The sequence below is a fragment of the Enoplosus armatus genome, chromosome 22 (genome assembly GCF_043641665.1).
Source record: "Enoplosus armatus isolate fEnoArm2 chromosome 22, fEnoArm2.hap1, whole genome shotgun sequence".
In the NCBI taxonomy this organism is placed as follows: Eukaryota; Metazoa; Chordata; class Actinopteri; order Centrarchiformes; family Enoplosidae; genus Enoplosus; species Enoplosus armatus.
In genome coordinates this window covers 14,686,373-14,698,602 of record NC_092201.1, presented here as the reverse complement: position 1 = coordinate 14,698,602, position 12,230 = coordinate 14,686,373, and the positions used below count along the sequence as shown (strand labels likewise).

At 43.5% G+C, this 12,230-nt stretch overlaps 1 protein-coding gene across 1 annotated transcript in view; it reads left to right on the top strand.

Moving 5' to 3' along the window:
* The window catches only part of nav3 (neuron navigator 3), a 182,274-nt gene that overhangs the window by 134,746 nt on the left and 35,298 nt on the right, over positions 1-12,230 (top strand). The window contains exon 14 of the mRNA XM_070929387.1: positions 10,622-10,771. Coding sequence (XP_070785488.1) covers positions 10,622-10,771 — 150 coding nt within the window. The remainder of the gene's footprint in view (positions 1-10,621; positions 10,772-12,230) is intronic.

The window sequence follows — 12,230 nt, the reverse complement described above, 5'->3', positions numbered from 1 at the left end:
ATACATAAATGTCCATATGTATATTAGAATACTGATGTGTTGAAGCCTTATAAGAAGAGACCACTTGACTATGAATTCATCTAGCAGCCACTGTTGAATAATAATTCACAAGATACTAAAATATAGAAGAGATTCAACTTAAAGGCGTTCAAGGTGCAGCAAGGTTCATCTACTGGCTAGTTCTGACTGCAGGACAGACACACACACACACACACACACACACAGACGGCAGCAGTCCCACATCCCATAGGTATCCACCTAGACTCATCAGGTTGGACCCAAGGGTGACGAGGCTGAAGGGGTAATGCTGGGTGAGGTCAGACCTGCCTGGGTTTCTCTCTGATTGATGACAGGTCCCATATGGTTACGTTCTAGATCAGCTCACATGGGTCATTTCAGCCTTAGTACCTGCCATATTGGCTTGGGGTGGCTTAACCCTATGCTTAGATTCTTTTAAAAGCAAAGCCCTCCCCAGTGTCATAAATGTTTTCTTTGGACCCTCCCTTTGATTTAAAAGGATATTCCAACACTCTCCCCTCAAAAATCCCCTGATCTCCCCCCTCAAAAAAACTTGCCCTCAAAAAAAGAAAAGAAAACCATGACCCTCCCCGTTTTCTGACCTCCCTCCCCCCACTAATCATTTTCATACAGTCCCTAACTTTCCTCCATAAGTCAAGTGTTCCAATCACTTTTTGGTTTTTAACAGGAAAGAGATGTGAAAAATGTGATTATTAAACAACCTGCTGTAATGTCCACAGATCTGGGACCAGTCAGGAACCTTCAGTGCATGACGTTCCTGTCTCTACCTCCATGTTTCCTGTCACACAACATCTTTATATGCATTATACATTCTGTTCGTGCAAATTGGCCATTCCGAGGTCTCAGGTCTGACTGCATGTGATTTATGGCGATGATGGTGACGGTGATGCCACAATGATGACTCGCCTTAAGGTGACACAAAGGTGACATAAGAGGGTAATAAGAGATTTATATCCCTCCCTAGTGCATACTGCGCGAGCCGAAGAGGTCACACATGAAGAATGTATTCACGTGTGTTGACCAGGCCTTACAGAGGTCATGTTTATTCTAAGATTCAAGGGAAACAGAGATGGCATGTTGGTGACTCACACTGTAAGGCCTCTGTGAGATTTAAAGGCATCTCTACCTGGAATTATGCATCATAAGTATCTTAAGGATTATGTGTGGGTTCCCCTGAAGGCTTAAAACCCTACATGTAAATGCACGTCTGTGTGTTGCACCACAGAGATACATTAGAAGTACTGTGACGTAATGTCAGAAGAGGACTCGAAGGTGACCCGTGGATCTTAACTGCACCATGATGTAGTGCTGTATTAGAAAAAGAGCGGTTCCCTCCATTACCCGCAGTGATTCCAATACATCTCGAGGCTTAACATGCTGGTGATTTAAAACTTTTAATCGAGTAAGTTCGGTCTAGTTAAAAGGGCCGAGTGTTTACAGAGGGGAGAGCTGCAGCCCGTTTGACTGTTGATGCAGTGAGTTTGTGCCCCTGAGAGTTTGCTTGGATTGGGAATTCATTTAAAAGATTAAATTGTCTGCATGTTTCAAAGTCGAGGCGTCTCCTTAGTTATGGGCAGCAAGTTGCGATAAAAAGGGGAAAAAAAACAAGCATGAAATTAAAGCATCACATTTAGCCCTTGTTGTTTTATTGCTTCCCTTTAATGTTAGAGTCGGTCTCATTCTACTCAGAACTTTGATCAACAAATCATTTTGCATTTGAAATCATTCTTGCCATATTCTTTTAATAATTGCGCCCAGCAGCCGTGACTTGGGGTGGTCTTAAAAGCCTTTGGTGTAGAGACACTACAGTTTTGTATTGCAGTACCCTAATGTGTCTGTAGGTAATAGGATTCATGATAGATGTGTCTGCAGCGCTGCTGATGGATTGAGTCAGGATGCCTTCAACAGTGTATAGCGCTAATGCAGGATAGATTTTAGGATAAATAGGCTATGGGGCGACTTCTGCTGCAGCTGCATCAATTCATTTGGTTGAAAATTTCCAGGGATATGACTCCATTCGTCATCTGACAGCCTAACGAGTTTGTGAAGATAAGAATCGACAAAGCTCCTACCATTGCTAATTCACTTTACTGCCATGGAGCCTGACTCTGTGGTGGATTACGAAAGTGTAATCTTGTTAAATGACGAGTGTTATGGTGTAATGAAGGCAGAGGAACATTTATGAAGCTGCACGGAACCTATTATTAAGACCTGTAATGACCCAAACAAAATGTCAATAGAATCCATATCCAGTACGTACATTCTGTTTCTAACCATTTATCTTTCACAACAATCTTTTATTTAGTCGTCAGGACAGACATACAGTAGCCGGTTAATTATGTCCACAGCCAGATGTCAGTTGCTCATCGTTAATTGTGGACTCACGCCAAGATCCCTGGTGGTGGGATCCAAACCTCAGCTGAGGAGCTCGGGAGGGCTGCCACCTTGCTGCTGCTGCCTGTCAAGTTGTAATGCCAGAATCCGAGAAAGATAAAGGACGTCCTGTGGCCGGAACAGCAGATGATGCTCGGTTTTCGTGGTGAACAGTTTGTCCAATCACGATTTGCCCCAGAGCCTGAGATGACGTGCTCAGATTGCTTGTTTTGTCCGACTAGCAGTATGAAATCCAAAGATGCTGAATTTACTGCCATAGAAAAGTAAGAAAAGGCAAATATTCATATCTGAAAACCTGGAACCAGTGAAGTTTTTGTTATTTTTGCTTTAAAAATGATTTAAACAATTAGTCCATTATCGAAATTGTTTGATCGAATAATTGTTTCAGCTCTGCTTTCAAGCTCATCTCCTTTTCTTGCATTTGTATATTCTGAAGTAATAAGACAAGACTTCATTGTAGTAGTGTTGGTTTTCCTCAATTTTTTGAAGGAAAATACAGATATGCTGTTTACAGGACGATGTATTTGTTTGTCCTGAGGTTAAAAATAAGCTTTAGTGAGTTCATCTCCTTTCAGGCCACAGGAGGGGGAGGAGGTGGTCGGTGGTCGGTGGTTGGGCCGGCGGCGGCGGAGGCTTGTGAGCGCTTACGTGGGCTGTTTGTTTTCACATTCGCCAGCAGTTTGCCGTAGACTCGAACAAACCCCTGCTAGGCTGGAATTCCCTCGCTGCTGAGCGGCTGAAGATTTTGTTGTCGTCTTTGACTGCATTGCAGTAGGAAGCCTGGACGTCTTTACCAGCGCTCACGTCCTGCTTGTCTGTCACTGCTTGGCAACCGACACATCTGCAGCCCGTCCCTCCAAGGTCACTCTGCTCCTCTCTGTGATTGAGTTGTGCCGGGCTGAATTGGATTCCACAGTCAATGACAAGTCTGATTACTTTTTTTTTGTCAAAGCGCAAAAGAGTTTTCTCTTCCTGCGACACCCTGAAATGATGATAATAAAAGGAAAATGCCTGCTGTGCTGTCTGCCTCATTTCACAATGGGGATTCAACCTGTATCCAGTTCATTTTAGCTCTTCGCTGAGAAAAAAATATATACATTTCCAGCATCAGAGACAAAAGTTTGATTGCAATAAGAAGAAGGATTGGGTGGTAAGCATGAGCAGCAAACAGAAAAACAAAATTCTGGATAACCGGGTGATATTTACTGTCCTTTGACACCAGACCTCAGCACATAAAGGTGTGATACTGGGCATCGCTATGGGACTGTGAATTAGGATGCTCAGGAAGCTTCCTGGATAAATAAAGAGGAATAAACCAACTCCATCATCCCTCTTCTTGCTGTACTGCCCGCCATCAGGCTCTCTCAGTGCCTGAGAGTCATGAATAATGTCCCAACACGAGGCTGTATGGACCGACTTCTCTGAGCATCTCACGTATTATGCATGAGATCACTTCCAGTCAGAGGCTTTCGCCAAAGTCGAGGCACAGTCGGCTCCCATCCAGCCAAGCGGCTGGATTCTGCTTTGTCATCCTCCTTTAATTAACCCTTGCTATCCCGCTGCTGACGGCACGTCTGATTGCCTCTCCGAGGGCTGACGGGGGCCCACATCCTGGTGAGGAGGGGAGAGGAGATGAAGAGAGGGGAGGGGGAGCCAGGAGCAGCAAGCAAGGGGGGTGAAAGTGGAAGAGTGAGGTAGTCCTTTCTTCCTTTGTCTCTCGTACCCATTTCCTCTCCGGACTCCCAGGCGTCTCACAGCTTCCAGCTTCTCTGCCAGGTGGGGTTTTTTTTTGCCTCCTGTGGTAGGAGGCGCGGTAGGAAAGCAGACCAAAGCAAAACTCTGCCGTGACAAGACGACAGGCAGCGTCCATCCCACAAGAGGTGAGTTGACAGCCAAGCTAGAAACTGTTGTACACACACAGAACTTCTGTTCTTCTGTGCTGTGTATGTTTCAGTTCCCCAGTTTGCTCTGATGGGAAGAAGAGTCATTTGCGAGGATGCCTTGGTGTTTTCTCTCGTGTAATTGCAAGAGCTCAGTGGCATTAACTCGGGTTATGGTACAGGCAAATGAGGATGAGCGCTTTCCATTTACTTTACAGAGCATGTATGCATGTGTGTGGGAGAGAGAGGAACTCCAGAAGCAGAAGTTTGGTGTGTGACAGGTAGTCGTCATGGTGGTTGGAAGAACGTCTTTGCTTGTTTGTTGAGCACTTTAGCTTGCTATGTGTACAGTTAGTGATTAGTGATGTTGTCCTTTGTTATAACGTGGGCATGGTAAAGTCACTGTAGAATGCAGGACTGATTAAGGTCCATAGAAAATGAATGAACTTAAGTGGACTTCCGTTCCTACAGTATGAACATCACGAGCGACCAGTGAAAGCTCCAAGCTGCCCATTAAACAGATAAATAAAGACCTGTAAAGAAATAAAATAATCTTGTGGTAGAGACGGAATGGCATGAATTGCTAATGAAAAGGTTTAATATTACCAACACAATGAAGGTATTTCAGTTGACTTTCATTATACCTCGGTATGGACTTTAGTTCAGAGGTAATATCTCTATTGTAAATAAAGCTTGTTTGTTCATTTATTCAATAATCCAATTCTCAGCCCACACGCTCAGCCTCCCATTCACTGTCAATCAAGCAGCAGCAGAAGCCTCTCTCCGTGCTAGCTTTGAGAAAGAGTAGTTTATGTGTACACAAATGCCGATTGAGCTGTAGACGATCAAAGGATGAGGAAACAGGAAGTCAATCACGAGGTGTGTTTTTTTTTTTTTACTTTTAATTGCTGTCATATGAGAACTTTCCTGATTGTCTTTGCCAATATATTTGCAATTTATGCACAGGGTTTGGGTGGGTTTTATAAGACATTTTGCTGAAGCTAAAATATAAAAACTGAGTTAAGACTTTCATAATAATGATATTCCCGCTTTAAATGCCATTGCATGTGAGTTCTTTTCCCTGTGTTTTGTGATGTAACAGGTCCTCTGAGTAAGTGTTGCATTCTCCCATCTGTAGACATCCCCCCTTCATTGACTTCAACACTATTCCCCCCAAATATGTATCAACCAGAACCTCATTTATCTCCATGATATAGTGTAATCACTGGTTTAGTCCTTTGTTCGTGCTGTTAATAGCATTTTCTCCTCTGGGCCGTTGAAAGAACAAGACCTGGTGTATTGAATACTGCATGAGATAATGTTTGCATGGTTGAGTGGAGCCACAGCAGTGCATTCATAGCATTGGAGCAGCTAAATGCTGCAAGAATCTGCAAAGAAATGTGTTAGGGTATACATCCATTTCCATCCTCATTTAATCCACGCTTTTTCTGTGGTGGTGAAGTCGCATCTTCTCACCTGGTAGGCAGCGTGTGACAAGGAAGAGGAGAGTCTTCGCCTGTCGAGACTTCCCCAACATGTCCACGGTTTTGAAAAATAGTTCAAGGTCATATCTTTTTATAGCACTCTAGTTATTGTACAATTCCATACCGGCCCCGCTATACACCAACTGATACAAGGTTGCTCTATGTGGGGCATTACAGTCAAAGGCATGACAGTTGTGTTTGTCCAACGAACAGAACCATCCAAGAAGACCCAAGGGAAATACAGTGTGTTTTCAGAGGGATTCTGAGGGGGAGACTATGACTTGTTTCCCGCCATCTGCCCATTTCACTGCCTCGCTTATGAAACATGGGAGGGAAGCCAATATCCTCCACAGCGGTCTCCTCTCAGGCGTTCTGCTCTGTACATTGTTGCTCATTGTTAATTTAAGAAGTTATGACACAAAAGTCCGGCTCACCCACCCTCGCTGTAGGGTTATTGAGTTCGGCTGTGCCATTTCTGAGGATGCAACCCCCCCCCCCCCCCTCCCTTGGAGATGTGGTGACGTGCATTTGACAGGTCTGAGGGGAGGAGCTTGGTTAGCCACAGTTCTGTTCCGTTGGAGCAATCGCAGCTGATCCAGGGAGTCGGCCCCGATGAAATATTCAGCCAGTTACAGTCAAGCGGGCTCTCAGGAGAAGGAGCCCTGTGTTCTTTTTGTTTCCATCAACCCTTTATACCAGGAAAATCCTCAGAGCATGGGTGCTCTTCTTCAGCAGTCCCCAGCTTCCCATTCATACAGACCAAACACAGTTATCCATTACTGTTTGCTGAGCAGCTGGGCCACTGAGGGTGCCATCATAAAGGTTTTCCCTGCTCTATCTGCAGTGTTTATGGGGACATTGATCAATATTGATGACTCAATTTTTACCTCACTGTGTGCAGAGCTATCTGGCTTTCAGAAATCATTTTCTGACCCTTCTCCAGTTTGAGATTGGAGTTTCAAGGTGCTCCCTATATGAAAATGGAAAAGGGAGCTGGTGCCATGGAATGGATTATCGGTCTATATCTTTAAATCATAACTTTTAAGATAGATCCTGGTTGATGTGGCAATACTTGTGGTTGCTGGTGGTAACAGCAAGTGGGGTTTAATAGTACAGATCCCAGAGTTCTGGTTGCAGCAAACACTCGTTGAGCAAATACGACAGAGGAGCAACAGTGTAGCCAAACAAACTAACGTTTTTTTAACGTTTGATTGACTACAAAGTAGTTTGATACGTTTTCCGGTTGGAGAGTGAACAGTAAACAGTGAGGTTGATGTCAATGACATACAATTAACAACAGTTTGGATTACACGCTGCATCGTTTCCTGTGAAGGCAATTTAAAGGCAGCCGGTAAGGCGTACCCCGCCACTAACAATGAAAACCACTATATGGAGAGGGAATTACAAAATGTAAATACATTGAATGGCTGAAAATCTTCATGATTATAACTTTAATGTCAGACATTGAATGCAATGTCTCCGTCTTTATAAAGGTTGCTGGACTGTGAAAACACCAGAGACAACAGTCTCAATAAGTCCAGGACTTTATCGTTCTATCCCTAACAAAGTCTGATATGTTGTTTTGTATAAATATATTAGAAACCAAAAGCAACGATACAATACTTAAAGCTCCTTTAATTGCCTTTCTCAATAGCACCTCAGTGGTTGCTGTGGGAAGACAATATACACAGCCAATCATGTGCATGTATTTTGCCCTCTATTGTGTCCCATTACACTAACTCGGTTTGTTTATTAATAGAAATTTGCTTAAAGAATTACATTTATGGAAGTGAATGCAAAAGCAAAAGAGCATCTTTACTTTGTGATTATAACTCCAAGAGCTATTCACTGGGACTCATTATGTTAATTAAGCAAGAATTACCCAAGAAATAGTTTGAATCGCATCATCCACAGTTCAGACTGATGCTCCAGAAAGAAGATTTCCAATATTGCATTAGAGAGGCCACCCTAGGAGGAAGCAGCGATGTGTTGCAGTCGCGGGAAACTGCCAGATTAGTCTCATATTTAGATAAGAATTGGAAGTCAATGAGCTTCTTCACAGCCATCTGCCTCTGCTTTCTTCTATTATGATGATAGACTCCGCGGCCAGCCGTCCTCTCAGTGCTGTTTCACCGTTCCCCTTTTTGTATTACCCAAGTAAATGTGCAGCACTCCATGTTATCAAGTTCAATTTGTCTCAGTTTGGAGGAAATGAATAGTGATGTGGGAAAAGTGAACCTTTTCTCACTTTAAAAGATGATATTTGAGATGTGCAATTAGACATAAGGAGCAATCAGCACTCGTAAGAGAGACCATCTGCGTCTTTGATCTCTCCGAAATTTCCTCCCTTCACCTCTCTCTCTCACATCTCTTTCATGCTTTCAGAAACAATATTTATACGCCAAATATATATGGTTATACATAGGGACAGGGCTTTCTGTATGTCTGTGGGCAAAAGCTGTGTTTTGGAGTACAGCCAACTCCCTTTGGACTGATTTATTTTGTTGCGAGCATTAAATTTGGCCCTTGTTGTCTGTCATGTGCTGAAGGCTGGTCTCAGAGGAAGCTGCAGAGTGCGGGGCAAACTCCCCTGTCGCTTCTGGGGCAAGGAAAGCAAGTAAAGCAGAGCAGAGGGCTAACTTTAAATCAGATGTGTCAAGGTGACCCGGTAGCACCCCCCCCCCCCCCCCCCACCTGCTGTAGACACACGACGGCAAAGCTCAGATTGACAGCAAGGATGCCATTTCTTCTTTATATGTCAAGCTACTCCGGGCTTTAAACAGCCATCTCTGAGACGCTTTTCCTTTGATTTGCAGGAAACCGAAATCTCAAAGCGACAGATTAAGGATGGCAAGATAAGAAATGACTTGCGATATTCAATAGCGCAATGGCCCATTACCTGTTCTCTACTGCATCTTTTCTTTTTCATGGTTTGTTCTTTTCTAAACACAAAGACTTCCAGAAATGGGAGGTTTTATTTTCTCAGCCTAAAACAGTCTGCATAACTTGAACCTATTATATACAGCCTAAATATTCCCTCCTGAATAAAGCCTGCACCTTGCACTTATATGCAGTTATGAGTCATAGACCCGGTCCAGATTTTGGCCGTGCAGATAAATGCTGCTCATTCTAAATCTGACATAAGAGGGAATCAACTTCGCACTGCACCAGTGGACAACTGGGTTGCAAAGTGTCTGCTCTGCGCTCCGTTCATTACAACCCTCATACAGGTGTCAGGTGAATATAGACCATCTATTTATTGTTGCTTATAGACTCTAGTAGTCCTTTACATTTCCATAGGTTGTTTAACCATTTGATAAAAGGGTGCAATATAGCGAATGAACAGCGTGTGTGTTTTAAGCCTAAGAACTCTTTCGGTTATTGATTTTCTGAACAAACTTTAGAAAATCAATAAAGACATTATCTTAAGCTATTGTACACGTGCGCACATCTCCAGCTTTCCCCTCCCTTCCTCCTTTTGTGAGCTTTTTTTTTTGAGTCATTATTCTCTCATTTTCAGCCTGCCTTCGGGTTTCATCCTCGTCTGCTATGAATTATAGATGGCGAGCCTGAATTGACTTGCTGAAAAAAAAAAAATGTAATTAGCTTCTGGAAGTTAAAAAGAAATAAAATAAAAGATTGTCTCAAAAGCAGGCCGTGTTTGGGATCAGTCAGACTGAAAATTCACATCTGATGACAGACCTTTTTGGATGCCAGCAAAGGAAATAATTGGCTGTTTCTATAAAACTCCGAGTTCTCTGTCACAGTGATGGGCATGCCAGTCATTTTGTTAGTGTCACCTCTGCACCGCTCATTCATTTTTCCATCCAGATTTAAATTCAACTCTTAAGGATGTTTAGTCAGATTTGTCATGCAGACTACACAGACATACATGAAGGCAAACACCCATGCGGATGAGACTTGACATGTTGGCATGGAAACCAATTAGTATCTGTGTGTGTGTGTCTATACTGTTCAAGGGTATGAGAGCTGTCACAGCTGCGGAGTTGGCTGTCATTTTGTGGGTGTGCGTGTGTGTGCGTGTGGATGTGTGTGTGTGTGTGTGTGTGTGAGAGAGAAAGAAGAAGAGCTAATATATTATTATTGGAAGTGATGTATTGTGTCTGATAGATGAAAATGGGTTTGCAGATTAGAGAAACATATTGCAGGAGCTGTAATTCTGTTGTAATTAAACAGAGTGTGTGTGTGTGTGTGTGTGTGTGTGTGTGTGTGTGCGTGTGTGTGTGTGTGTGGAAATGGTCGGCGTTCGATCCGTACGACCCTCATTCACGGGGGCTCTTGGTGTCTGTCAGCCTCCGACAACAGCTGAGTAATGACAGCACTAATGAAGATCCTTTTATTCCTCCACACATTCAGAACTAATGAGAAGCTTAACGATTAATGAGCCGATGCCTTTTTCTTTTTTTTTTTTCCACTCAAAAAAAGAACTCAAATACCCACAGATCAATGGGGCCCTAAAAAAAGGAGCGCAGCTGTTTGAAGAGACAAATTGGGCAATTACAAATCATCTACAAGTCTGGTGATGGGACACTGAGAAAATTATACATCATTATTCTCTTTTTTTTTCTGCCATCCTTCTGTGATATTTCGAACAAAGTTTTAATTAAGAGTAAGAAGAGGATGATGGCAGATGGATTGCAGGCAGTGTGCTTGAGAGCACTTCTGTGTGAGGTCAGAAGAACTGCTTCTACACCTGCTACATATATACGCTACTTAAACTGGAAGGGTCCACATCAAAAATGCACTGGGACCTTACCAACCTCTATCCCCCCCCCCCCCCCCCCCATTCCTCTCCTCCTGTAGTTGGGACGACAGCAGCTCGGTGAGCAGCGGCCTGAGCGACACATTGGACAACATCAGCACCGATGATCTGAACACACCCGCCTACTCCGCTGTCAGCTCGTCGCGCAAAAGCAAGGGAGCGCAGGTAAGGACACGAGCACCAGCCATTCGGTACCCCTCCTGATGTCATTCAGGGTTGTTCAAATTTGGAGTGGCGTGGCTGTGTGGATGGCAATAGACCTTTTTCAAGGCAGCCATATTGACACGGTATATCAGGTAATTAAACACAGGGCTAATTCATAAAAATAATTAAGGCTCTGTTCCTTTTATTGTCAGCCTTATCAGTGTTCCGACATGCACAATAGCAGAACCCTGACTCTGTTTGACCCGAATGGAACGGAACCTTAATTAGTATCATTGGTAACACCTGTGTTTACCTGCTGTGAAAAGGGTGCATGCTGGACTGTTGGTCCACCTCTTTGGTCCAGACTTAACGTCACTATAAGATGTATTGAAATTGGATACATACATTCAAACCCCCCTCAGGATAAACTGTATTAACTTTGGTGATCCCCTGACTTTTCCTCTGGCGCCATCATCAGGTCAGACTTTCAACTGACATTCACATCAGCCTCAGTTGTACTCTGGGTTTAGTGCTAATTAGCAGATGGTATGCTAGCATGCTAAACTAAGATGGTGAACATGGTAAGCATTACATATGCTAAACATCAGCATTGCCATGCTAGCATTGGCATGTAGCTCAGAGCACTTCACTTGTTTTCTGCCGTTTTTGTCTTACTTCAAGTGGCACTTCACTGATTTTACACGTGAAGTTCAGTTTACTCGTCACAAGGAGCTCTAATCAGCCCGTGAAAATGCTTGTATAGTGTCTTCTGTGGCTCAAGAGGGAGATTTCCGAAGTTTGAAAAAATAACTCTGATGATGTCAACAGGGTAATCTCAGTTTGGGTTTGAGACATTTTTTTTAAAAAGAGTCTGCATTGCAAACAAGAAGTGGGCTTCTTGGCAGGGAGGATAATCTGTCTCTTGTGAGTCCCTCAACTTTATGGAAGTGCCATACTAAATCACTGGAGTACCACTTCAACACAAAAACATGAAAGGGACAGTATACAAAGCAGTTACATAAACTGATAGAAAATGAGCACTGAAAGATGGAAAAAATAAATACATTCGATTGCCAGATGTGGCTAAATTCGTTGCTTCAAATGCCGAGTGATAAGCATGTTCGTTTAGCATGAATTCAAGGCCAGTCTGTATGTGAGCTCTGAAATCACAGCTGAGGGAATTAACAGTGGACTGAAGGCCACTGCTCAGCTCTCCTCACAGGCTTTTGCTGTATTCTGCCAAGTATCTTTGGCCCCTCATGAAATACTCAACAGACTGGGCTCTTTAGAGACTCTGGTGTTGCTAGGGAGACTGGCCATCTGTCAAGGTAGGCTAGTTATCACTGCTGTGTGCGTGTGTGTTTGTGTGTGTGTGTGTGTGTGTGTGTGTGTGTGTGTTTGTGTGGGTGTGTTTGCATGCGTCCCAAACGAGGAGATCTGGACATGGGTGATTCCAAAGATAGCTGCGGCTTCACACACAGACACACACCCTGCTGCTCTGTTTGT